Genomic DNA, 27771 nt, shown 5'->3' with positions numbered 1-27771 from the left:
CTTAATGTATCCCTTTTAAACAAAAATATACAGTTTTACATGGAAGCTTGACTTAAATGAGTCAATGTAAAGAATAAGATATAATCTATAGTTTTGTAAAAAATCATGGTTCAATTATAATTTAAATCTATAAATTTAATGTTTAAAAATTAGTGTTTCAACCCAAACCAAATTTTAGTGATTTTCTAAGCACTGAAGATGTTGAACATAAATAAAAAAACATTTTAAAATTGAGATTAAATTTAAATTGTGCATTAAAATAAGACTAAATGGTATGAATGTATGCAAACATTTGAATATGTTAAAGTCCCTAGCTTTTAGGAAATAATTAGTCTTGTTTGAAAAAAACTAAGGAAAAACTCAAAGTGTTATTTTTTCAGGTTTATATTCTGATTTAAAATATCAAAAATATATAGAATTTTTGAGAATTTGGTGTTAAAATGAGATAGTTAGTGGCTGATAGCTTTCAATCATTTATTTTGGAAAGCCATTTCATGGCGTTATTTTTTAAATGTCCAAAATATTCTTAATATAGCTTTTTTATTGTCAAGAGCTAGAATAGAATATAAAGGAAATATGTTTCTTTCTCCCACTAGATATTAAATCAACATTAAAATAAAATATGCTAATATAACATAATCCCCCTTCTGAAAATAAGAGTACATGTTTTATTAATAATATATAGCTAGATCTGATAAACCCATTGCCTTTGAGCTGATTGCAACTCAGAGTGATCCTCTAGGATAGAGAAGAACTTCTCTTTCAGTTTCCAAGGCTGTAATCTTTATGGCAGCAGACTGCCACAACTTTCTTCCACAGAATAGCTAATGGGTTCTGACCACTGACCTTTTTCATTAGCAGTGGAGTGCTTACATACTGCACCACCAGTACTCCTTTGAAAATACATAGTATGCCCAAAGTGTGGAGGATCCTCTTAACTCCCTAACACCCCAAACAGCATTATGCTGTGTACTGAACACAAAAGAATGTGAGAATTGCTTGTCCTTAGGTATAATTATGGGAGCTCTGGTGGTGTAGTGCCTAAGGCATTTAACTGCTAAATAGAAGGCTGGCAGTTCAAACCCACCAGCCACTCTTCAGAAGGAAGGTTGGGCAATCTACTTCCATAGTGATACTGCCTCGGAAACCCAAGGAGGGATCTCTATGAGTTGGATCCAACTCAATGGCAGTGAGTTTGTTTTTGAGTGAGGTACAATTATATAATAATAAAGTTATTTCTATGTATTACAGTTTTCAGTAAGCAGATCCTCTATAAATTTCTGTATACTTCACTTTTCTTTCTATAAAATGGTCATAATGATAGTACTTGACAGTACCTACTTCAAACCAATGTTGTGAGGACTAAATGAGAAATATATGCATGTTACTTAGGACTATCTAGAATATAGTATTGCGCACGCACACACACACACACACACAAATGCCATTGAGTCGATTCCAAGTCATAGCAACCCCCGTTGGGTTCCCAAGGCTGTAATCTTTATGAAGGTAGATTGCCTCATCTTTCTCCTGTGAAGGATCTGGTGTGTTTGAACCACTGATGTTCTGGTTAGTAGCCAAATGCCTTGTCTACTACACCACTAGAGCTCCTTATAATAATGTCAATATGTTGTTGTTGTTATGTGCCGTCGAGTCGGCCCTGACTCATAGCGACCCCTCCTTGGGTTTCTGAGGCAGTATCACTACGGAAGTAGGATTGCCCAACCTTCCTTCCGAGGAGTGGCTGGTGGGTTTGAACCAACAGCCCTCTGGTTAGCAGGCAATTATATATGCAATAGCATTAAACTGTTACCTGAGGAGTGTATTTCTTACTTAAATATTTCTTCAAAAAACATTTAAGAATATAATTCTGATCCTCTGTAAGGATGTGTGCTTCATCAAGTAACTGGAACCCATTCAATATATTGCTAATGTTGTTGATTCTTCACCCATCCTTGTAAGGTCTCCTACTCAAAAATGGAAGAATAGCAATCTTTTCTACCTCAGAGGGTGATATGTAGTTTGTAATGAGAACTTAAAATATTAAATCAACCACTCAATTATATTATTATCTAGGGCATAATTGACAGGAAAGACGCTGAGAAAAGAGAGCCTTAAAAACAAAGGCAGGTGAGCATGGGGATAGAATATGTTCAGCTCAGAATAATCTCTCCTTTACTTCCCTTACCTCATTTTGGCCTGGAATCCAGGATGTCAAAATTTTCATTGTGTGGTGTAGAGAAATAGCATGGAGGATGAATGGAGTTGTAAATTTCTCAATTTTTTTCTTGTATGCTTTTGAAAGTCTTCCTCCTATCAAGTATAGAACTTTCTGATACAATGAAGAGACAGCAGTGAACCCTAGTCCCTTCACAAGCATATGGCTTACCTTTGAATCCAAGGAAAATTGTAGTTTCTTATTAATGTGTACCTTCAAAAAGCAGATTTCATTAATCAACACATATGAGAAATGCTGGTCACTTTCCATAGAGCTGAATAAATCCTGCTGTTTTAGGTACTGGTTTAGTGGTAATGTGTGAAATGTGTTAGAAGGAATTAGTGATAGGAAAGGATGAAATCACTTCTAAGCTGCCATGGACTTCTTTTTTAATAGACCTTAAAGAAAATAATAAATAACCTAAATTGCTAATTTACACTAAACTCTCTGCTGTCCACCTTCAGAGTTAATCATCACAGGAGATCCTCTCACAGAGTCTGTTAAAATTGTTCCTTTCTTTGGGGGAAAAAAAAAATGTAGTTAGTTTTGAATTTGTTATTGTTTTTAGATGGAAATTTACATAGCAAATTAGGTTCCCATTAAACAATTATTGTACAAATTGTCCCATGACATTGGTTACAATTTTCGCAATGTTTCAGCATTTTCATTATTTCCATTATGTCTGTTCTGTTTCCATTTATCTAGCTTCCCTTCCCCTCATTGCCTTATTATCATTGCTTTTGGGAAAAGTGTTGCCAATTGGTCAGGTATAGTTGATTGTTTAAAGGAGCACCTTCCTCCTAAAACAGCACCTAAACAGTACCTAAGTACTGTTTATTTTATAAAATAAACCAGGTACTATTTACTTTATAAGCCAATCTATTACTTGGCTAGAAAGAGAGCTCCAGGAGTGGCTTCAGTTCCAAGTTAAAAGGTATCTTAGGACAGTAGTCTCAGAGGTTCCTCTTAGTCTCTTACCAAACCAATAAATCTGATTGTCCTTAGGAATTTGACTTTTATTCTACATTTTTCAGAAAATTAAACCCACTACCATTGAGTTGATTCCAAATTGATAACAGTGATTTTTATTGTTTGTTTTTATGCTAATGTGTAGTAATATCATTTGTAAAGGTGCTCCTAAAAGGAGTTCAAAAGCTGCAATGCCATCCTTATCAGAAACCACTAACTATCTTGAGCCTTTTTAAAAGTTTATAAAATGCTAATATTCAGGTTGTTTTCTATATATTTCCCAACAGCCAGATGTTTTGGATTATGTATTTAAAACATCTAGATGATTGACTAAAAATTAAATTATTTGTCATGATATGTGGTATGGTGCTAACACAGCGTATGGTGAGGGGTATATTTTTGGAATTGCTTTACTCATCTCCTTATAAAGAAGGTTGTCTAGCAGATATTTTTTTTTTTAATGGAGGAAAAAAAAATCTTTGAGAAGAGCCATGCATGCACAATTAAAGGGCAGACAGACAGAACATGTAAGAAGAGAGGCCAGGCAAGAAGTGGGAGCCAGTGGATGGCCCAAACAAGTAAAGGGAGAGGCCAGGCAGGAACAGGAGCCAACAGACAGTGAGAACAGGTGGGGGAGGCCAGAAAGTGAGTGGAGAAGTTTGAAACAGCTAAGGGAGATGAACTTGTCTGTCAGTTTTTCATCCTGCTGTGGCTTGCGTGTTGCTGTGAGGGTGGAGGCTATGCCACCAATATGTCAAATGCCAACAGGGTTAACCAGGGTGGACAGGTTTCAGTGGGGCTTCCAGACTAAGACAGTTGTAGAAGAAGGAAGAAGCCATCCACTTCTCAAAGAACTGGCCAGGGAAAACCTTATGAACAGCAGTGAAATGCTCTCTGATATATTACTGGAAAATTTATGAATAGCCCTGAAACATTGTCTGATACAGTGCTGGAAGATGAGCCCCTCAGGTTGAAAGGCACTCAAAATATGACTTGGTAAGGGCTGCCTCCTCAAAGTAGAGCTGACTTAATGATGTGCATAGAACAGAGATTCTGGGACCTCCATTGGCTGATATGGCATGACTCAAAATGAGAAGAAACAGCTGCAAACATCCATTAATAATCAGAACACAGAATGTACAAAGTATGAATCTAGGAAAATTGAAAGTTGTCAAAAATGAAATGAAAGGGATAAAGATTGATATCTTAGGCATTGTTGTTTGTTGTTAAGTGCCGTTGAGTCATTTCTGATTCATAGCGACCCCATGCACAGCAGAACAAAACACTGCCCGATCCCGCGCCAGCCCCACAATCCCTGCTATACTTGAGCCCATCATCACAGCCACAGTGTCAATCCATCTCGTTGAAGGCCTTCCCCTCTTTCGTTGACCCTCCACCCTACCAAGCATGACATCCTTCTCCAGGGAATGGTCCCTTCTTACAACATGACCAAAATAGGTGAGACGAAGTCTGGCCATTCTTGCTTCCAAGGAGCATTCTGGCTGCACTTCCTCCAGGACAGATATCTTAGGCATTAGTGAGCTGAAATGGACCAGTTGTGGTCATTTTGAACCATACGATGTACTATGCCAGAAGTGACAGAATGAAGAATAGTGTGACATTCGTCATCACAAAGAATATTTCAAGATCTATTGTGAAGTACAATGCTGTCAGTGATAGGATAATATCCATACACCTACAAGGAAGAGCAGTTAATACTACTATTATTAAAATTTATGCACCAACCACCAAAGCTGAAGATGAAGAAATTAAAGATTTTTACCAAACTTTTGCAGTCTAAAATTGACTGAACATGCAATCAAGATGCACTGATCATCACTGGTGATTGGAATGCAAAAATTGGAAACAAAGAAGAATCACCAGCAGTTGGAAAATTTGGCCTTGGAGATAGAAATAACACTGGACATCACATGATCGAATTTTACAGAACCAAAGACTTATTCATTGCAAACATTTTATTTCCACAACATAATGGCAGCTATGCATGTGGACTTTGCCAGATGGAGTACAAAGAATCAGATTGACTACATCTGTAGCAAGAGGTGATGGAGTAGGTCAATATCTTCAGCCAGAAGAAGGCCAGGAGCAGACTGTGGAATAGATCATCAACTACGCATATACAAGTTCAAGTTGAAGCTGAAGAGAAGTAAAACAAGTCCACGGGAGCAAAAATAAGACTTTGAATATATCCCTCTTAAATTTAAAGACCATATAAAGAATAGATTTGATGCACTGAACACCAATGACCAAAAACCAGAGGAATTATGGGATGACATCAGGAACATCATCCATGAAAAAAGCAAGTCATTAAAAAGATAGGAAAGGAAGAAAAGAACAAAACGGATGTCAGAAGAGATTCTGAAACTTGCCCTTGAATGGAAAGTAGCTAAAGTATTTATTATTTCCTTACTTCTGGAAACTGTAGGTTTCTTTTGTTGTTCTTTTTCTAATTGTTGGAGTTGTTGAGTTAAAGTATGATTTTGTTTCTTTCCTCTTTTTTGATGTGTGCATTTATTGCTATAAATTGATCCCTGAGTAATGCCTTTGCTGTGTGCCATAAGTTTTGGTAAAATGTATGTTCTCTCTATTGTTTCTAGAATTTTTTTTTTTTAATTTCATACTTTATTTCTTCTGTTACCTAGTAGTTTTGGGGCAGTGTGTTATTAAAATTCCATATGTTTGATATTTTTTCCCTAATCTTTCTATTATTGATTTCTAACTTTCTAGCATTATGGCCCAAGAACATGCTTTGTAGTATTTCAATGTTTTTGAAATTATTGAGGCTTGTTTTATGTCCTAACATATGATCTATTCTGGAGAATGATCCATGTGCACTGAAGAATGTGAATTGTGCTTTTGTTGGGTGGAATGCTCTGTCTATGTCTATGAGGCTGAGTTGGTTGATTGTCTTGTTGAGTTTCTGTTTATCTTTGTTGAGCTTTTTTTCTAATTGTTCTGTCCCTCCTTGAAAATGGTATGTTAAAGTCTCCTACTACTATTATAGAGTATCTGTTTTTCCTTTCAATTCAGTTAATATTTGCTTCATGTAATTTGGAGCCCTTTCATTGGGTGCATAGATATTTATTATGGTAATGTCTTCTTGGTCAATTTATCCCTTTAGTATCATATAGTGTCCTTTGTCCCTATTGCTGTTTTTCACCTTGAAGTCTATTTTGTCAGAAATTAATATTGCCATTCCTGCTTTTTTTTGGTTGCCATTAGCTTGGTATATTTTTTTCCACCCTTTAATTTTTAATTTGTTTTTATCTTTGTGTCTCCTGTAAGTTGGGTCTCCTGTAGTTGACATATTGATGGGTCTTATTTTCTTATTCAATCTGCCCCTATCTTTGTCTTGACTGACGCATTTAGTCCATTCACATTGAGTGTAATTAGTGATAGGTATGAATTGATTGCTGTCATTCTACTGTGTTTTTTGTGTTGTTGGTGATTTCTTTGGTCCAAATATTTTTTTCTGTGCTTTGCTCATTTTTTTATCAAGTGTTTCTTCTCTTTTCTTCTTTATTGTTGGTTTTGTGCTTACTAAGCCTGTATGTTTTTCTTCTTTCTGAGTTTGCTTAGGGGAATTGTTAATTTTTTTCTTTTTTTTTGTTTGTGTGTGTGGTTACCCTGAAGTGAGTTCTTGTCTCTTTAATTTTGGGACAGTCTGTTATATAAAGACATTATTCTATCTTCCTCTTCATTTGGATGTTTTGTAGTTAGAACTTTTATTCTCTCTACTTACTTTATTGTTGGTGTCATCTGCATATTGACTCCCTAGTTTCTTTGTGTACAATGTTTTATAAGCTTATTTTGAATATCTATTTCTAGTTTGATTTTTAAGTGTTGATGTCAGGTGTCCTGATTTTAATTTGTTTTTCTTTGTTGTGGATTCTTTATTGGAAGGACTCCCTTTAGCCTTTCTTGTAGGATTAGCCTGGTTTTCACAAATTCCCTTAATTTCTGTTTGTCTGAAATGTCTTGATTTCACACTCATATTTGATGGACAATTTGGCTGGATGTAGATTCTTAGTTGGAAGTTCTTTTCCTGCAGTATTTTATATCTGCTGTCCCATTGCCTTCTTGCCTGTGTGGTTTCTGCCTAGTAATCAGAGCTCATTCTTATTGCTTGTCCATTGTAGGTGACATTTCTTTTCCCCTGAGCTGCTGGCAAGATTCTTTCTTTGTCTTTGGTTTTGGAGCATTTGATTATGACATGTCTTGGTGACTTTCTCTTGAGATCTATCCTGTATGGGGTTTGTTGAGTCTCTTGGACAGATATCTTTTCTTCCTTCATGATATGGAGGAAGTCTTCCACAATTTTCTCAGTGTTGTATTTATTTATTTATTGCCTCCTCTTGTTCTGGTACTCCGATGAGGCATATCTTGTTTTTTTTTTTTTTTTTTTTCCATGTCAGCCCATATAACTCCTGGGTTCTCTTCATTTCTTTTAAATCTTTGTTCTGATTTTTCTTCATACAGTCTGGCATCAAGGGATTTTTCTTCTGGTTGGGAAATGTGTTCTTCAGCCAATTCCAGTCTATTCTTTTGTCCTTCCACTGTGTTATTTATCTCTGTAATTTTAATGTTCATCTTCTGGATTTCTAACTGCTGTTTTTGTATGAGTTCTGATTGTGCATTTATCCTATCATTTTTTTCCTGAATGATTTTCCTGAATTCTTCCAGGGTACTGTCTGTGATCTCCTTGATTTATTTTGTAGTTTCCTTGAGATTTTGTAGAGTTCTCTCTCTATATATATAGGAGCTCTGGTAGCATAGTGCCTAAGGCACTTGACTGCTAACCAGAAGGCTGGTGATTCAAACCCACCAGCCACTGGTCAGAAGGAAGATGGGGCAATCTACTTCTGTAGTGATACTGCCTTGTAAACCCAAGGAGGGGTTGCTATGAGTTAGGTCTGACTCAGTGGCACATAACAACAACAATATATATCTATATCTATATCTATATCTATCTCTCTCTCTCTCTCTCTATATATATATATATATATATATACACCTTCTAAATTCCTTTTCAGATAATTCTATTGCCTGTTCTTCTTCCATGATAGATAAATCTTTAGCCTGGGTAAATCTTTAGCCTGGGGGTTTATTTGTATTTCCTTGTCCTGTTTTTTTTTTTTTTTTTTTTTTGAGGTTATCTCATGTTTCCTAGACAGTTTAAAGTTGTTGTCTTTAACTGTTAGTTATATATTGTTTTGTTTCACCCTGATTTTATATTTAAATGTATTTGCAAGTGTGGAGTAGCTATGCTTTTTTTTTGGTTATTAATTCAGATGTAGTATGCCACAGGTTTCTTTGTGTTGACTGAATCACTATTGGGAGTGTGGATGCAGGTCTCTGTTAGTTATGAAGGGGATTTGGAATTGGGGCGGGTAGGTATTGTGGTGGCTTATCATTAGTCGGGGGGGCGACTCAATGGCAAATAACAACAACAACAACATCATGCTTCTTTCAGCTCAGCCCCCAAGGTTACCGTCAGAAGCTCCCAGTGTGGGTATTCTGAGTTCCCAGAGCCTCCATGGGTTCTGTGGTGTCCTCCCCTTTTGCTCCTCCTTCTTTTTGCAGCTCTGCCCTGTATTGCTAATGAGTTTTCCACTTCTCAGTCTCTGGTCTCCCTGCTGGCCAGCCAGGATTCAATTATTTTCCTGGGCTGTTTAATGTGCTCTTTTTCTCTGCCTCCAGTAAATCTGGCATCCTTTCTCTTAATCGGCTCTTCACAACTCCAGAATCCCTGCTTATGTCTGATACACCTAGTTTTTCCAGAACTAAGATGGTAGAGAGAACAAACATTTGGTTACAGGTACAATGCCATCTTCCCTGTGATACAAGAATTCTTAAACCAAGAAAAATGTTTTGTATTAAAGGTTCTTTCTTAGTAGAGCACACATATTCAAGCAGTATCTCTTTGTATAGTAAAAGGAAACAATTAGGGTTGAGGTGGAGAATGAAGAGGAGATAGAAGACATAGTTCTTATTCTCAAGGAATTTTTGTAATAATGATAACAATAAACCAAGCATACATACATGAACATATATTTGGCATATATAAATTGAGCTCTGGTCCACAGTGCCTAAGGCATTTGAATACTAACCAGAAGGTTGGTGGTTCAAACCCATTAGATGCTCCACAAAAGTAAAATGAAGCAATCTACTTTCACAAAGATTTATTGCCTTAGAAACCCATGGGGTAATTATGAGTCATAATCAACTTGATGGCAGTCAGTTTTATATATACCTGACTTTAAACCTACATATACTGTGTATAAATGTCTTATGATATTATAAAATGGAAAGCTATGCTCAGGAGGGCCATTCTATTTCTAATTCCTAAATCCTATATATAGTCTTTTGGATTATTTAGGCTCTAACTCAGTAGTTTTAGAATTATACTATAGAAATCCAAGAAAATATTCCAAAAACTGTTTTATTTTTGTTTTAAGTCTCATTCAAGAGTCATACTAATGTATGTCTTGAAAATCTTTGGGTTCAGACAAATTGCAATTATGAAGTTATAGCTCTCCAATCTAAGGAGTATTAAATTGTTTCTTTATTCAGTTTTTATACCAAAGAAGTTAAGTCCTTTTTTCTTTGTTGGCCTCTAACAGGCCAGAACAGAGGAGTAGTGCTTATGCTAAGATAAAGAGTTATAACCCAGGTCAAGTCCTTCTGTATCTAAAGGCTGGTTAATATCTGTGGTTTTCTTGACACTCCAGAATAAAGGTAAATCTCCTTCTATCACTAGAGAAAAGGCAATGCCAGTAGAGTGTTCTAAATCAGACTTTCATGGTAAAGTATTCATTAATAATGAATTTTCTGCTTCCTTTAGAATAGGACAGGTTAAGCAGTTGAGCACATTCAGTAAATAAGAAATTACGTGCACTAATTTCTGCAACATTCTAATCATCTTCTCATTTCTGAATCCTATTTTAAAAGGCTTTGATCTGCATTTCAGTGCAAAAGACATTGAATATGGAAACATAAGACCTGGATGTGAATTCAGCTTTGCCACTAAGTTATCATGTAGCTTGAGCAAGTCATTTAACCTTAATCATCTCCATTTATTTTTAAATGATGAATTGAGTAAAGTAGTTCATACCCCACAGGTTTGATGTGAGCACTAAATAGGATAACATGCTGACCACTAATGCAGAGGTCACACAATAAACATTTGATGAATTCAGATAGTAAAGGACACATGCTATGTGAATTATCACAGTTTTAGCAAAGGAATTTCACAGCTCTACCCTGCACCAAGGAGCTCTGGTAGCATAGTGCCTAAGGCACTTGACTACTAACCAGAAGGCTGGCGGTTCAAACCCACCAGCCACTCCTCGGAAGGAAGGTTGGGTAATTGTACTTCTGTAGTGATACTGCCTCAGAAACCCAAGGAGCGGTTGCTATGAGTCGGGGCCGACTCAATGGCAAACAACAACAACAACCCTGCACCGGCACCAAGATAGACTTGTGAAATGGGAACTATGTCCTCTCCATCTTCTTTCTGCATATCATTAAGAATGATAATATATTACAATTGTTTAATTATATCATTAAACAAAGTTTTACTTTCTTCATTTGTTATATAAGGAAAGGCTTTTCAATTAACAATAACCTTTAAGATTCCTACTAGTTTGGTTTCTGGGGGAGCTGACTGCAAATTAGATCCTGCAATATACCTTGTTTCTTCTTCTACCTTTTTTTTTTTTTTTTTACCCCCTGATTAGTTTCATACAGTTGGCGGCTGTTCTACCCTGTTGCATTTAGCTTGCAATTTTGTAGCAATCTCAAACACTGTGTTCAATCCCCCAAGGCATTCTGTACAAATGCTGTCAAAGTATTTCGATGTATGTGTATTTTCATTTTGTAGCTGTGCTTTGTACTCATTTAAGAGAACCAGTCTTTAATTTGTAAGAGAATGTTTTCAAGATGAAACAGAATTCTAAGCCTCAGCAAAATAACTGCCATATGACCACATGTGTCTTGACTCGCCTGACTTCTATTAGATGCAAAGCTATATTTTAAAATCTTATTATAGAATATGACTTTAAATAAATAGCTTCAAATTTGGCCTTAACAGCCACTAATTGTCATCATGTTTGCCATCATCAGCTGGCTCTAGTTTACCTCTCCAATTTTCTGTCTCATTCCTCCTAACCTTTCAGCTGTGCTCATTTCTACTTTCTTGATATTCCTGGCTTGCTCTCGCCTTTCTCTGTTCTTGCGTGTGTGTAGCACACTCTGTCTAAAATGCAATGTCTTCCCCTTCTCACTTTTGTATCTCAGGCATTTCCAATTTTTCTCCACACCCCCAACATTCTTTCTGGATCAAATAGCCTTCCTTTATCTCTCAAAAAGGAGCTCTGATGGCACAGTTGTAAAACCATTCAGCTGTTAACCCAAAAAGTTAGCCATTTGAACTCCCCAGCTGTTCTGAGGGAGAAAGCTGAGGTAGCCTGCTTCCTTAAAGATTTACAGCCTTGGAAACACTGCGATACAGATCTACTCTTTCCTAAAGGGTTGCTGTGAGTCAGAATCAACTATGGAAGCAGGTTTGGTTTTTGGGTTTTCTTTTCTGTATTCCTGTACATGCTTTAATGAAAATATTATTCAGTTATAGTAATAACTGGCTTTGTTGTTTTTCATATTGAAGTACATGTTTTGTTGAGCATGGACAGTATCTTTTTGAGTCTATAAATAGTAATCTGGTGGTGCAGGTGTTATGTATTTGGCAGCTAACCAAAAGGTCAGCGGTTGGAAACCACCAGGCATTCAGTGGGAGATAAATGAGGCAGTCTGTGTCTATAAAGGACCAAAGCCTTGGAAACTCTTCTACTCTGTCCTATGGGGATGCTATGAGTTGAAATTGACTCAATGGCAGTGGGTTTTTTGTTTGTGTTCTGGTTACTTTGTGCTTCTCTGACAGGAATATACCACAAAAGAGATGCTTGAACAAACAGGAATTTACTCTCAAAATTTGGAGGCTTTAAGTTGGAGTTCAAAGTGCCAGGCTCTAGGGGCTGAGTGAAAGCCCCTCTACTTCAGGCTTTAGCTCTTCCTCTGGCTCCTGGCCTACTGAAGCTAGAGGTATCTCTTCACATCTGCTGGCTGCTGATACTGACAAGCCCAAGGTTGACAAGTAAAAAGGCACAGTCCCAATGTTACCAAACCACATAATTCAAGTCCATTGAAAGTCAGTCCCAAGATTGGCAGAGTATGGCAGGCTGCTGAACAATGACACAGTTACATGCAGGGGTCAAGCATGCCATAAGCTGAAGATCAGTCCCAAAACTGCTGCTTGTGTATGGGAAGCAGACCACTTACCTAAAGCAGCTACTCATCTGCTTGTGCTAAATCCCACAATGGCATTGATTGTCAGTTTCATCATGGGGAATAACTACCACCAGCTGCCCAACCACTCAACCAGGCCCAGTCAAGTTGACACACAACCTTTACTACCACAATTGTTTTTTACATAAGTGTTTGTTGGACAAATAAATGCTCCTGGAAAATCTATGGGCTGTTTACTGAATATACTTCAAGAATTTGCTAAAATTTATTACTATCTTCTCATACAATACCATTATATTAATCTTGCTACATTTAATCATGACAGCATTATTATCAATAAAATGCAGTTTTTAGTTTAAATGTATAAGGTTGCCATTCTGCAAATGCAGGTAATTAAAAAAGTAAGACTGTATATGATATTCTATATTTCTGAATCTGATATTTTGTATTCCTGGAAAATCTATGGGCTGTGTTAAACTAAGCTAACTCATAGATGTTTTCTACTTTTTATAATTTCAAACATAGAAATGTATTTTAATAATGTAAAGTGTTATTTGAACTAGTTTAATTTTATTTTTATTTATTTATTGTTCAGAGAGAATGAAAGTGGATTTTGACTGGTTTTGAATTTTAAAAATATACACAGCAATAACAACAATTGTATATGGGTATATTTTCATGATTTTATTGGAATGGAAGGGGTTTCAGTGTGTTTGTTCATGTCTCCTGTGTTTATGTGTGATGTTTGTATTTGATGCTGCACCATTATTCAGCATTTGGATATGCACTCAGAACAAAGATAATGTTGTCTTTCATTTTCATTTTGATTAATAGTGTTCCTTTTCTGGTAATTTGTAGGTGTTATTTGGAAGATGGAGCTTCAAAGGGTGCCTGGCTGAACCGATCAAGTATTATTTTTGCGGGAGGTGACAAGTGGTCAGTGGATCCTCGAGTTTCAATCTCAACATTGAATAAAAGGGACTACAGCCTCCAGATACAGAATGTAGATGTGACAGACGATGGCCCATATACGTGTTCTGTTCAGACTCAACATACACCGAGAACAATGCAGGTGCATTTAACTGTGCAAGGTATGCATTTCCATAACTGCTATATTGTAAAGTATATGCATAGCAATGATCAATATTTAGATATCAAAATGACTCAGAAGCAGCTAACAATGTTGAACAATATGTTGTCATTGTCTTTGGGGATTTATGTTCCTAGATTTCATTAAGTATAATTGCTGTTATAGGCATACAAATCCCCACTTATCAAGACCAAGAAGAAATACCATTAACATCACATTATCATTTTTGTATATGATTAATTTCTTATCTCGTTTTGAATCCCATTCCATAAATCTTTTAGAACCTAGGATGGATACATTAAAATAAATCGTTGAGAACCCATGATGGATGGATTAAAATATTAGAACTTGTTCAAGTATGGAGAGTAAGTCTTTGAAAGTAATCCTTCAGACTTCTCACACTCTATCTCAATCCTGCTTCTGTTTACTTTGATTTAAGTCCCAAGGAAAGGTGGCAGCTGTCTGGAATTACCTTGTTTAAATATAGAGTAATTGAAAGAAGATGATACCCAAAGCTTATATTTTGATTTAGTTTCAGCAGGTCATAAATTATATACTATTTTAACCTATAATTTCCAAATACTGACAGAATCATTGAATTATTTTATGTCTTTTGCATACTAAAATCTAAGAGTATATGTATCCAAAATACACATAGTTTTCAGGAAAAATTCAATTATATTACTAGGAGAGTGAAGAATATATATTTTTATCCTTTTGTACTATTTCCTTGTGCTTTCTAGAATAATCATATATATGTTGGTTATATAGAAATATGCTTTATGAAACTGAAAATGATATTATACTATTGTGATATTTTAAGTACAATTAATAACAAATTATATGGTAATATGGTGCCAATGCATGCATGTTTTCTTCCTAATAGGAAAGTCTGCCTGAGCAAATTAGTTATACTATCTCTGAGTTTACCTTTTAATAAATCAAGGAGAAGTATTAAATTCATAGCTTTTATCTTAAAAAGATTACTAATATATAAAATAAATTTATTAACTGAACTTTGTTTCCTTACATAAAGTTAAACTTGATATCAAACACAGTTTCATTTACTAATAAATACTTTTACTTTGTGATAATAATTAAATTTCTTAATTAAATGATTAATTTTAAGAGGTCAATGAATTTCTTCACTGGTCTTTCTTAATACTGACTACTATAGAAAATAATGATATCAATTATTTAAAAGTGGAATACTAAAACATAATAAAGGGTTCACAAAAGCCCATTTTTTATTCAAAGATTATTGAGAGGGCAGGAGTCTGCCAATTTTCAAAAACTGACATGAGGTTATAAGGCAAAAAATATATTTCTTCCGTTATCCGTGCCTAATTCTATTCTCTTGTTCAGTTGTGCACCTTTTGACTTGTGTTTCTAGCTCAAAACCTACAAACTATTTTTGTTACATGAGAAAAAAATGTACTAGGGCAGTAATATATTTGAGTGACTTGAGATTCAGACATTGTGCTTCTTGTAGCTTTAAATGATATATTTCTGAATACTAAACATACTCCTAGGGGAGCTCTGGTAGCACAGTGGCTAAGGCACTTGACTGCTAACCAGAAGGCTGGTGGTTCAAACCCACCAGCCACTCCTTGGAAGGAAGGTTGGGCAATCCTACTTCTGTAGTGATACTGCCTCGGAAACCCAAGGAGGGGGCGCTATGAGTCAGGGCTGACTCGACGGCACATAACAACAACAACAACAAACATACTCCTTTTTCTTTTTTCCATTTTCTGTTGTTACATGTTAGGTATAGATGCAGAGACAGAGATAGATAGAGATGTATAGGCCTTCTCCAGGTACATGATTAATTCTCATAGGATTTTCTTATAACTTTATATTGCCTAGATAGTTTAAAGATGTTCAAATTTTCAAAGACCATACATGCCTAATGTGATGTTCTTTTCATTATCTATTTGGTGATGGTGAACTTTCTTGCAGTTGGGAGCAAACTTTTTGAATACTTTGTGACCATAATATTTTCTTTCTTTATAGAAAGAATACCCATGTTAGTATGAAAGTATGTGGTTCAGTCAAATGAAAAGCTAATAATTTTACAGTATTTATGAACATAATTACTTATTAGAATTTGATTGACATGTGGGCGGTTTTCCAATTATATTAATAAAGTTCAGGGAATACATTAATAAGCTTGTCAGTCAATTCAAGAGCTAAATAAATGTCACAAAAAGTCAACCTCACTTAAGCTGCATTTTCTCTCAATGAAGAAAATAAACTGCTATGCACATCTCTCAGTCTTCAAATTTCTTAGGTTGTCTGTTGCACAGGTGTATCTTGATAATTTTGAAATGTATGCTCATTGCCTAACAATTGCCAAGCCTTTATTCACCAGCATAAAGCAATTTAGCAACTGAAGGTAGACTGTAGTAATCCCTGGTGTCAAACAAACATTGGCTGATCAAAAACAAAGCTCGTCTTTAATTGTTGCAAATCCATACTTCCAGGGAGCTTTTTTTTTTTTTTTAAGTAGTCACTTCAGAGAGGGGATAATGAAGAGGATATCTTGCCAGCACAGACACTATGCACAGGGGATTTGCTGGTGTTATTGATTTCTTAAAGCTATTAATATCAATGAAAGGAGCAGTGGAAGAAAGAAAAGAAAAGAAAACATTGGAGTAGAAGTTGAAAAACCTGTGTTCTAATTCTGCTTTTCCCTCATTAAATGATTAACAATTAAGCATCTCGGAACCCTAATTTTTTCATGTGAGCAAGAAAGAAGAGACTAGATAGCCTTTAAAGTCCATGGCAGTCAAAACAAAAACCAAAGTCAAATCTCCCTCTCCCGACCTCTCCCCACAAAAAAAAAAAAAAAAAAGAAGAAAAGAAAATACACTGTGATTATTTGCTTTTAATTTGGAAGAGAAAATAGTTCCTTTCATTTAAACATGAAAAACATTCCAGAATCCTGTGTTAGTACAATGCAAACTAAATTTTACAAAGTAGCCCCTGCTACTAGTATTTATTGTTCAAGTGTGTTGTGTTTCTCTTTATGTCTTTCTTTGACCAACTGAGCTGAGCAATGTATGTACTTACAGAATTTGAAGAATCTTATGATTTGGAATTTAGCTCCAAGGAAGAAGTGATTGGTTAATGTATGCAATAAGAAAATGATTATTTTCTCTGGTAGCGTAGTGCCTAAGGCACTTCACTGCTAACCAGAAGGCTTGCGGTTCAATTCCACCAGTCACTCCTTGGAAGGAAGGTTGGGCAATCTACTTCTGTAGTGATACAGCCTTGGAAACCCAAGGAGGGGTCGCTATGAGTGAGATCTGACTCCACAGCAGTGAGTTTGGTTTGGTTTTTTCATATATAATACAAAGGGCCAGGTAGTGCAATGTTTTAAGCACCCAGCTGCTAACTGAAGTGTTGGCAGTTTGAACCTACCCAGCAGCTCTGTGGAGGAAAGACCTGGCGATTTGCTTCTGAAAAGATTACAACCAGGGAAACACTGTGAGGCATTCTACAATGTCACATGGGGTCTTTATGATTCTGAATCAATGGACCGGATGGTACCTAAAAACAATAACAGCAACATATCTAATATAGTGCTCATAAGTCAAGTTAACTAATTGTTCAACTTTTCAAATTATGTGGTGCAACATCTAATATGAGCAACATTCCTTGTTCAGGATGATAAAAACCTGTGAGGCTGCAGAGCTTGCTGTGAAGCCAGCACTCCCTATTACAATGCTACAATAATAGGAAACCTGAAATGTAAACACTGCCCCACTTGATTATATGACAGGGACGTTGTCTTCTTTGAATCCTTCATAATGTCTGAAGTCTAAGTGGTGGTGGTTGTTATTTACCATAAAGTCAGTCCCTACTCATGGCAACTTTATATGTAACAGAATGAAAAGCTGTCAGGTTCTGTGCATCATCGTGATTGTTGGTATGTTTGAATCCATTGTTGTGTCTATTGTGTCATTCTACCTCATTAAGGGTATCTCTCATTTTCTCTGACACTCTACTTTCTCAAATGTGATGTCTCTTTCTAGTGATTGATCTGTCCTGATGACATGTCCAAAGTAAGCAAGCTGAAGTCTCACCAAGTCTAAATTGTATATCGCACAAAGTAGAACTGATGGATACTGTGTATTAAATAAATATAAATGAAATATTTGCCACTCAACTTATAAGAGAGATACGGTCTAGATTTTTTTCCCGCCAGGCAGAGTAGGAAGAGATTGGATTAGTACACTATGCCCAAAGTAGCTTCTCCAGGGTAATTTCCTCAGACTATCTAAATTCTTCATGTTATCTAACATACCTAGAGTATTTGTGATAGATAGGGTGCTGCACTTCCAGATCCTTTTTCAAGGATGGTATTGTATTTCCAGCCCCTGAAAATACCACCAGAGAACAGCCTTCCATGGTCAGCCTCTTTGAAAATTGTTTTAGCTGAAGGAGGCCAATTCCTTCTCCCAGTAACCAACATCCAATGACTGATGGAGCTGGAGGGTATGGAGGCCCCTCCCTTTAAGCCCAGTGTGGAATATCTCTGATAGGCTACCTCTCCTTTCTACTGGGATTGATCCTGAGTGTTTCCTAATAAATATCTTGTACTCTAAACTCTGTCTTGCTTCACAAAGATCCCAGATTTAAACCCTTGCCTCTGTCCTAGTCATTGTTTGGGGAAGCTTTTGTAAAGTAAAAAGATAACACAATCAACATTTATGATGAACATCATTTTTTTTTAATTGGAAAGGAATTAAAGTGCCTTATAAAGAAGGATTTAGTAAACCAAGATGAATAAAATAAATAGACAAAGGATAAATAAGTAAAATATATGCCAGTCAGAAGTGAGGGTAGATTACAAATTTTGTGCCATGATTTCTACATACTTTTAGAGATTGGTAGAAAAAAATAGTTCTGAAAGATTTCTAGCAGCCAATACAGATAAGGAAATGTAATTTCTTATTTATTTCATTGTCCATAAGTTCAAAACACTTATTTTTCTCATTTCTACTGTGAGTAATCATAAACAGCCCCTGTGAGATGCAGCAACCTCCCCCCATACAGTACGTATAGCCCTCATGCATACAATTGTTCCTTTAATGCCTCTCGATGTGAGCTGAAGTGCAGGGAATTAAAACATAAAATAAAAATATGTATCTAAAATAAATTCAAAAAGATGTCAGTTCAATAACAGATACATAGCTTTCTAATTATCACAATAATCTGTAAATAAAATTAGAACCTATCCTTCTTACTAAAACCTCCTAATATATGATTTCTTTCAATGAGTCTTTGAATAGGAATTGGGATGCAGGTATTTTGAGACTATGTTTAACAATGACTGTCTGAAGAGCAATTATTCTATGTGACTACAAGTATAGAGCTAGGTTCTTTAAAGACAGCACATCTTTTTTATGAACATTAACACCTTGACAAAACACACACCTGAAGAGAGGGCCACCATGCTTCCGCTCCAGTTTGAGCTGGTGTATATAAACATAGCATCATAAGACAAGGGCCTGCCTTCATCAAAAAGGAAAGGAAGTTAAAATTGTTAATAAACATTACCAACATATTACATGCATCATAAAATACAAGTCATTCTATAAGAGCAAACATTTCAAAATGTTCAGCAAGATGAAAGACAGACCAGAAGAAAAATGATCAGGATAAGGAAAGATTCGACAGAGCCCACAAATGTCAAAAAGGCATGGTCTATGCAAAAACTAACTCCAGATGGACCAAAGACTTAAATGTGAAGTCTAAAACTATTGAGTTCAAGGAAAAACTAGGGGCAAATTTAAGGGCCCTAATATATGGCATAAATAGACTATCAAGCATAACCCAGAATGCACAAACAGCAGAAGAGAAACTAGATGAATGGGACCTTCTAAAAATCAAATTTTTATGTGCTTCCAAAGACTTCTCAAAAAAGTCAAAAGAGTGATTGGGAAAAATATCTGTCAATGACATATCTGACAAGGGACTTATCTCTAGAATTTATAGAAAACTCCGACACCTCAATAACAAAAAGACAAATAATCCAATTAAAAAATGGTTAGAAGACATGAATAGACACTTCACCAAGGGGGATATTCAGGTGGCCAAGAAACATATGAAGAAATGCTCACGATCATTAGCCATTAGAGAGATAAAAATCAAAACAACAGAGATACCATCTTGTTCCAGCACTAATAGCAAAGTTCAACAAGACACAAAATAAGAAATGCTGGCAAGGATGTAGAGAGATTGGGATACTCATACACTGCTAGTGGTGTAAAATGGTACAACCACTGTGGAAAGCATTATGGCGATTCCTTAAAAGTTGGAATTAGAAGTACCATTTGACCCAGCCATTCCATTACTAGGTATATACCCTAAGGAAGTGAGAGCCATGACAAGAACAGACATATGCACACCCATGTTCATCGCAGCACTATTTACAATAGCCCAAAGATGGAAACAACTTAGGTGTCCATCAACTGAGGAATGGATAACCAAACTACGGTACATACACACAATGGAATACTATGCAACCCTAAAGAATAATGTAGAATCTGCAAAACACTGCTTAATGTGGATGAACTTGGAGGACATTATGCTGAGTGAAACAAGTCAATCACAGAAGGACAAATATTGTATTAGTTCATTATTGTAAAAGTCAAGGAAAGGTTTATCTATGGAAGAAAATTGTCTTTGTTGGTTACCAGGGATGGGAGGGAAACACTGTTAGATAGGGAGAGATAAGTATTGATTTGGGTAGAGAGAAGGACAATGTACCAAATGTGAGTGATTATCATGGCTGCATTGAGGAAGAGGAAGACATAGAGAGGTACATGGGAGGTACAGACAACAAAGATGAACCCTTTTGCACATACAGTGCTGCGTTGTCAGTGAAGGCCAACATGGGTATATAGGTGGATGGATGGGTGGACAGGCTGAACTATTAGGCATGTCTATGAAATGGGGAGTGTACCCAAGATCATGTATAGGGTTGGCAGACAATGGTCCTATAAGTGTATTTGTATGATCTGAATCCCCAGGTGTATAGTAGAGCTGACAAGGGACAAAGTTGTAGTCACTTCTTGGTCACAGCCAGCTACCCAGAGGCTTGGGACCATAATTCCTGGGGACATCAAGATCAATTGGCATAACACACTATACAAAACATTGTCCCACCTCCTACTTTGGCGAGTAGTTACTGGGATCTTAAAAAGCTTGCAAGAAGCCATCTAGATGCAATGATGGGTCTCTCCTCATCCAGAGCAAAGAATAATGAAGAAAACCAAAAGTTCATGGAAAGAATTAGTCCTAGCAACCAGTACACTGTGTGATCTGCGGCCTATACAACTATGAGACCAGAAGAACTAGATGGGGCCCGGCTACCAATGTCAACCACTCAGAGGGGGATCTATGGAGGAGATCCTGGATAGAGAGGGAAAATAATGTGGAACAAAACTCAAAATCATTTGGGAAAAAAAGGGAGGACCAGGTTTGCTGATCTGATAGAACCTGGTAGAACCACTGAGACTATGGCCCCTAGCTGCCATTCAGGTCTGGAATTGAACCCATACCTGTGGCTTCCAGCCAAGCAAAAAACAGGCATAGGAGTTGAATATTTACCTGAGATAGATACACTCCTTGAAGAGAACAATCATGGGAGAAAGAAAGGCTGTTTATGCACAGGGAGACAGTTCAGGGGGCAGGATTGCATGAAGGGATGGACACAGGGAAGAGGTGACTGTCAGGAGGAAGTGGGAGGGGTTGTTGTATTGTTGTGAATTGTAGTCAATGTCATGAGACAAAGTATATGTGAACTGCTGTATGGAAAGTGAATTTGCTCTATAAATTTTCACCCAAATCACAATTAAAAAGGAAAAGAAAAAAGCCATGGTCTGAATACAATGATGGCTCAGGACAAGACCTTCATATCAGCACCCATTCTAATGTTTTATTTAAGCTTTATTTATAACCTATGGATAGACAAAAATTATTCATGTTGTTGTTGTTGTTGAGTGCCGTCAAGTCGGCCCCAACTCATAGCGACCCCTCCTTGGGTTTCCGAGGCAGTATCACTATGGAAGTAGATCGCCCAACCTTCCTTCTGAGGAGTGGCTAGTGGGTTTGAACCACCAGCTTTCTGGTTAGCAGTCAAGTGCCTCAGGCACTATGCTACCAGAGCTCCCAAAATTATTCATAGGTACTCAATTTTGGATTTGCTGTAAAATATAAATGGACAAAGATGCAAAACATAGGGCCTGAAAATATATATAAAAAAAAAAAATGCTATTTCACCACATAAAATAAAAATATCTCCTTAATATAATGATCTTTCACTACTCCACCAAAGAACTTTTAGTTTAAACAATATAACTTCATGGTATACCTACAAAATAAAATAATTATAAACCATATTCATATGTAAGTGAAAAAGGTGACTTGCTGATGATATTAACTATCAGGTAAAACTAGGGAGATTATTTCTTAGAACTGAACTTAATTGTTGAATGCATGATCTGTGTCTTCTTTATAGTATTAACTAAATGAAAGAGATAAATTTCTTAAGAATACCTTATTTGTGATGATAAATTTATGTTATCTGCTTACATAAAAATGATCATCATTTACTCGCTAAAGTTAGCTAAACAGGTGATGTGAAATAATTAAGATAAAAATTACCTGGATGGGGTGAACATACACATTCTCATGTGTTTTGTAGGGATTTTCTACCTTTCTGACCATAAATCATTCTTTATTTACCCCAATTCACATTATGATTCAGGTCAATAGGGGTCAGAATATACTGAATCCACATAACCTAATCAATACCTAACTAGTAATCACCAGACTAAAGACCAGTTAAAGCCCAATAAATGGTCAAATAAGATTGTTAATCCTTCCAGATTTCTCCCATAAAAGTATTTTCTAACAATGATATATCTCATACTTATATTTCTGTTTGTTTGTCATGTCCAAATTTGTAAACATTTTGGAGGAAGTGCTTCATTAGTTAATAGGACTGTCATTGGGATAATTACTCCTTTAAAAGAACATTCATACATTCTTGGTCCAAGTGGGTAGACTAAACTTGTAGATTTGGGAAAACGGAAGAAGGTTAATAAGCCTTTCATTAGTGGAGACTCTTAAACAGCTCTGTAGGAAGAAAATATTACCCAGTTCTTTATCTAACAGAAACATTTAATCAATGAAAATATACAAGGCAGTAGTATTGAGGTTCAGAAAGAGGTCTGATATCTAAATAATTTGGAATAAGTATGACTAATCTGTAAGATTTAGGAAAGAATAGGTATCATTTGACATGTAGACTAAAGCAAGATTAAACAAACAGTTGTTATCAAGTCAGTTGTGACTCATGATGACCCATGTGTCTCAAAGCAGAACTGTGTTCCATAGCCTTTTCAATGGGGACTTTTTGAAAAGTAGATCACCAGGCCTTTCTTCCAAGGTGCTTCATGGTGAACTTGAAACTCTAACCTTTTGTTTAGCATCCATGCTTGTTAAACCTTTGCACCATCCATTATCTCCCCAGACAAACTTAGGGGTAAGTGAGGAGGAGCAAGCTTTTTTAAAGCAATGAAATATTACATAATGATTTTAAAGTTAATACATTTTTCAGGGGCATATTTTCAGTTTTGTTTTCATACACTTCAGCCTGGCTAGAAGCTTTATGGTTACAAGGCAGTGTTCATCGGCCCAGCTTCCAGGAAAACATTGCCTCCCTTACAGAACTGAACATATTGATGATGATTAGATTTTTTTTGTTGTTAGTTTTGTTTTCATTTGCTTATTTGGTCAGTTACTAGGGTCTATAAGGAATGAGCTAACTTGTAGTGAAATTCTCATTTTAATATTAGCTCTTCTTCCAAAGTATGCATTTTTTTCCCTCTCTTCTTTCTTTCCTTCTGTCTTCTTTATGATATGTAGGACAGTATTATTGGTCCTTATTTTTCTTTGATTGGGGTAAAAGAAGTGACTGGAAGAGAAGGTAGATTTTAAGAACTAGTGAAAATAGATTTTCTCTATAAGAGCAGGGATCATATTTTCAGAACCAAATATTCATACATAAAGTTTGTTATCTTGTATATGATCTGGTATTAGAATAATGTTGTGTATCAAAATTGTGCTTACCAAATACAGAGGGACTGAAAACTTGAAGATATTTTCTTGTATGCTCTCAATATGTTGCCATTTGGCCATGACAGAAATAGAAGAGATGTGGGAAAGAACAAAAGAAAAGGAAAAAGTGAGATCAACAGACCTTCATTGCATACTATTGGCTTCCATCTGAGTCATCCTTCCTCTAATAGAAGGAACTTTCACAGAAAATGACTGCTGAGCTTTGTGAGTTTTAACAGCAAAGGGAACAATATTGGAATTTAAATAAGCATCTTTTCTAACTAGGGACGTGTGTCATCAATGAAGTTTCTCCTTCATAGCCTCTAATCTACTCATGGGTTAGATATATTTTTTGAGGGGGTAGCAAGAGAGAGACAAAGAATTTTTTAAAAGCGGATGGTGTGTTGTCAGTGTGGATGAAGAACACTTCTCTACATTTTCTCTTTTAAGTTTGGAATCATCTTGACAAGGAAAAAAAAGAAAAAGAATGGTTGTGGATAAGGTGTCTGAGTAGAGGACTGGTATATATCATTCATTTGGGGCCTGAGTAAAGCAATCTATGTTTCGAGTAGCATACAGTTCAAAATCCAATCTGAAAATATTTCAGAGTAATTAATCCATTAATCAAGATTGTTGCTCTTAAAAGTCCTTTCCATCATGGATATTGTATAATGGATATTCTTGTTTCAGAAGCCCTTAGTTTCCTAAGTATATCAAATCTTAGACTAAGCAAATTTTCATTTCTTGATAGTTTAACTCTGAACTTTGTGGTGTATGTTGCCTTGCTATATGGTTAACTTTGTTGCCAATCTTAGAGGGTCTTTATTCATTCCAAAAAATAAAATAAAATAAAATAACTATACTATATGTCAAGTCCCAATGCAATGTAAACTACCATAGTGAAAATTTTTCTGTAACTAGATTACTAAACTCTAGCCATCCTACTTATTCTGAGATGCCCTGCAAATAGCTCTAAGTCCAGGAAATAATTTTCTTTCACTTGGAAGTCATTGTAATGGGATTTGATTTATGTAATAATACTGTTTTCTTTCCCAAATCATGTGTGTGTTATTACTACAGATGCAATTAAGATTTTGCTCTTTTCATTAACTAGATTCTAAATGACACATCCCTTATAACCTTTATTTAGGGCAAAGATAAAATTTACCAGAGGAGAAAATTTGAATCTGCTAATGATACTGTTTATCTTATGATTTGTAGCAGAACAGTAAGAATTAATTATGTGTACTGCCAAGAGGAAAATGGGCACAATTAAGACTGGTGGCAAAGTGCAGTTTGGTGAATCAAAGTGGCTCTGTGTCCCAACTTCTCTGCTTCATACCACTTCATTTTCCATCCTTTCAGCATTTTCTGGTGAATGATGAAGCAGGAGCAGCAGAGAGGCTCAGGCAAAGTCGACCATGTACCTGCACTAAGCTGCGAGATTTCCTAACCCAAATTTAGAACATTTGTATTTAGACCATTGATTCTTAAATATTTTGTAGCCATGAAGCTAGGTGAAATCTGATAAAACCTATAGATCCTGTCTCTAGAAAAACATACTCTTGACATTTCACTTTTTTAAAAAAAAAAAAATGAGCGGGAGGCTTATGAACCTCCCAAATCTATCTCTGGTTCTAAATAAGAACCCTGGGGGGTGAGGATGTGGTCTTAATTCCTTCTGACTCCCAACCATCCAGAACAGTGTCTGACAAATGCTAGGGTCTCAGTAGACATGTATCAGCTATGTACATGTTCATGTTCATCCCTAACCCCCAGCTTCATGCCAATCACTTTGCTTAAGCCGTGACTTAATGTATTGATGCTATCTTTAGGGCATAACACCAGGAATGCTGACATAACAAGAAAAAAATTAAAAGGATTAGTTAGGCATTCATGACTTATGTTGCTTATAAGGTTATAGCATCCTTATCCTCCACTAATCCTCACGTTTTCACAAATGCAGAATAGTGATTGAATATTGGGGTGAAAAATAATAAATGGGATACCAGAATTTTAGGAAAAAAAAAGTAATTATTTTTCTCCTAGCAATATTATTTGAGGAAAATATAGTTCATTAGGGACAGAGTCTCACATGAGAAAGATTATAGACAAAGGCGACTAATGCCAAACACAAGTGAGAGGTTAACATTTTAAAAAGGCCAAGAAATACACAATTACATTTTTCTCTCAGGCATTTCACTCATTCTCTCACATTTTGATTTGAGCCAGTGGGTGGGTAAAATGTGATGCTGAAAACTTGAGTTGGGACAGATTTCAAAAGGAAAATCAAGGGCTATTTATGAGTACAAGGAGGCCTGGTGGAACAATTCAGCACTCAACTACTAATCTGACTGCTAACTGAAAGGTTGGCAGTTCTAAATCACCCAAAGGCTCTGTGGGAGAAAGCCCTGGCAATCTGCTTCTGTCAAGATTACAGCCAAGAAAACCCTATGGGGCAGTTCTACTCTGTCTATTGGGATTTCTATGAGTTGGAATTAACAGCCAACAACAACATTTACCAGTGCACAATTAGCCAAGATATGCATATTGTTTTTCCCTCTGCTTTTGACCCATTAAGGTCACTATGAGTCAGAATCAACTCAACAGCACACAAAAACAATATGACCCTATCATTTGAGGATGTTACATTTCAAATGGGCATTCAGGATTGATTCAATTTAATGCAATATATACTCCTGCAGTCCCACTTTAACTCAATACCTGCTATTTGCAAATAATGTTTCTAGTAGTTGCACATGTGTCCCCACTATGGTGGGCCATATAATGGCAGGCCAAAGATATCCCTGTATCTTTCCCTGAAAACTGTGAATATGTTACATAATATGGGAAATGGGATTCAAGACTATAGATGGACTTAAAGTTGCCCAAGCAGCTAGCTGATTTTGGGGTAGGCATAGTTTCCTGGATTACCCAGGTGGGCTCAATATAATTCCAAGTGTCCTAAAACCTTGAAGGGAGTCTCTGGGTGATACAAGCAATAATTGTGCTCAGCTGCTAACTGAAAGTTAGGAGATCTGGGTCCACCCAGAAGCACCTGGGTGATCTCCTGAAAATCAGGCATTGAAAACTCCGTGGAGCACAGTAACCCTGACGCCCATGGGTTACCATGAGTTGTAATTGATTGCTTTAGAAGTGGAAGAATAAGGCAGGAAACACAAAGGCTGATGTGCATACAAGAAGAAAGTCCAAGTTAATTCTATGTGAGTAGGACTGAACCTGCCATTGCTGTCAATAAAGATGGAGAAGGGGTGCCATGAAGCAAAGAATACCAATGGCCTTCAAGAGCTAGAAAAGCATAGGAGTTGGGCTCTCTCCTAGAGTTTCCAAGGAGCTCTGGTAGTACAGTGCCTAAGGCATTTGACTGTTAACCAGAAGGTTGGCAGTTCAAACTCACCAGCCACTCTGAGGAAGAGAGACTGGGCAATCTACTTCCATATAGATATACCACCTCAGAAACCCACAGGGGGTAACTATAAGTTGGAATCGACTTGATGGCAATTAGGTTTTCTTTTATTGGGGAGGAGGAGGGTCTAGAGTTTTCAGAAAAGAATGCAGCCTTGCTGACACTTTGATTTAGCAGAGTAGTGTGAAACTTGCATAGCTGTACAATCATAAATTTCTTTTGCCTTAAGTCATTAAGTTTGTACTACTTTGTTTTGACAACAAATAGGAAACTAATATACACCCACACATACACACTCATAAACACACACAGACTCAAAAACAAAGATACCTCCATATGCATTTAAAACAAAGTTTCTTAACCTTGGCATATTGACTTTTTGGGCCATATAATTCTTTGTATGTTGTTGTTGTTGTTGTTAAGTGCCGTCCAGTCGTTTCCGACTCATAGTGACCCCAGACACAGCAGACGAAACACTGCCCGATCCCGCGCCAGCCCCACAAGCCCTGTTAAACTTGACCCCATCATCACAGCCACCGTGTCAATCCATCTCATTGAAGGCTTCCCCCTCTTTCATCGACCCTCCACCCTACCAAGCATGACATCCTT

At 36.5% G+C, this 27771-nt stretch overlaps 1 protein-coding gene across 1 annotated transcript in view; it reads left to right on the top strand.

The window, feature by feature from the left end:
- The window catches only part of NEGR1 (neuronal growth regulator 1), a 1298229-nt gene that overhangs the window by 515271 nt on the left and 755187 nt on the right, over positions 1–27771 (top strand). Inside the window, exon 2 of the mRNA XM_007948327.2 lies at positions 13370–13602. Coding sequence (XP_007946518.1) covers positions 13370–13602 — 233 coding nt within the window. The remainder of the gene's footprint in view (positions 1–13369; positions 13603–27771) is intronic.

The sequence above is a fragment of the Orycteropus afer genome, unplaced genomic scaffold (genome assembly GCF_000298275.1).
Source record: "Orycteropus afer afer isolate SDZICR_OR568_19922 unplaced genomic scaffold, OryAfe1.0 scaffold00213, whole genome shotgun sequence".
Lineage (NCBI taxonomy): Eukaryota > Metazoa > Chordata > Mammalia > Tubulidentata > Orycteropodidae > Orycteropus > Orycteropus afer.
This window is presented reverse-complemented; position numbering and strand designations above follow the sequence as displayed.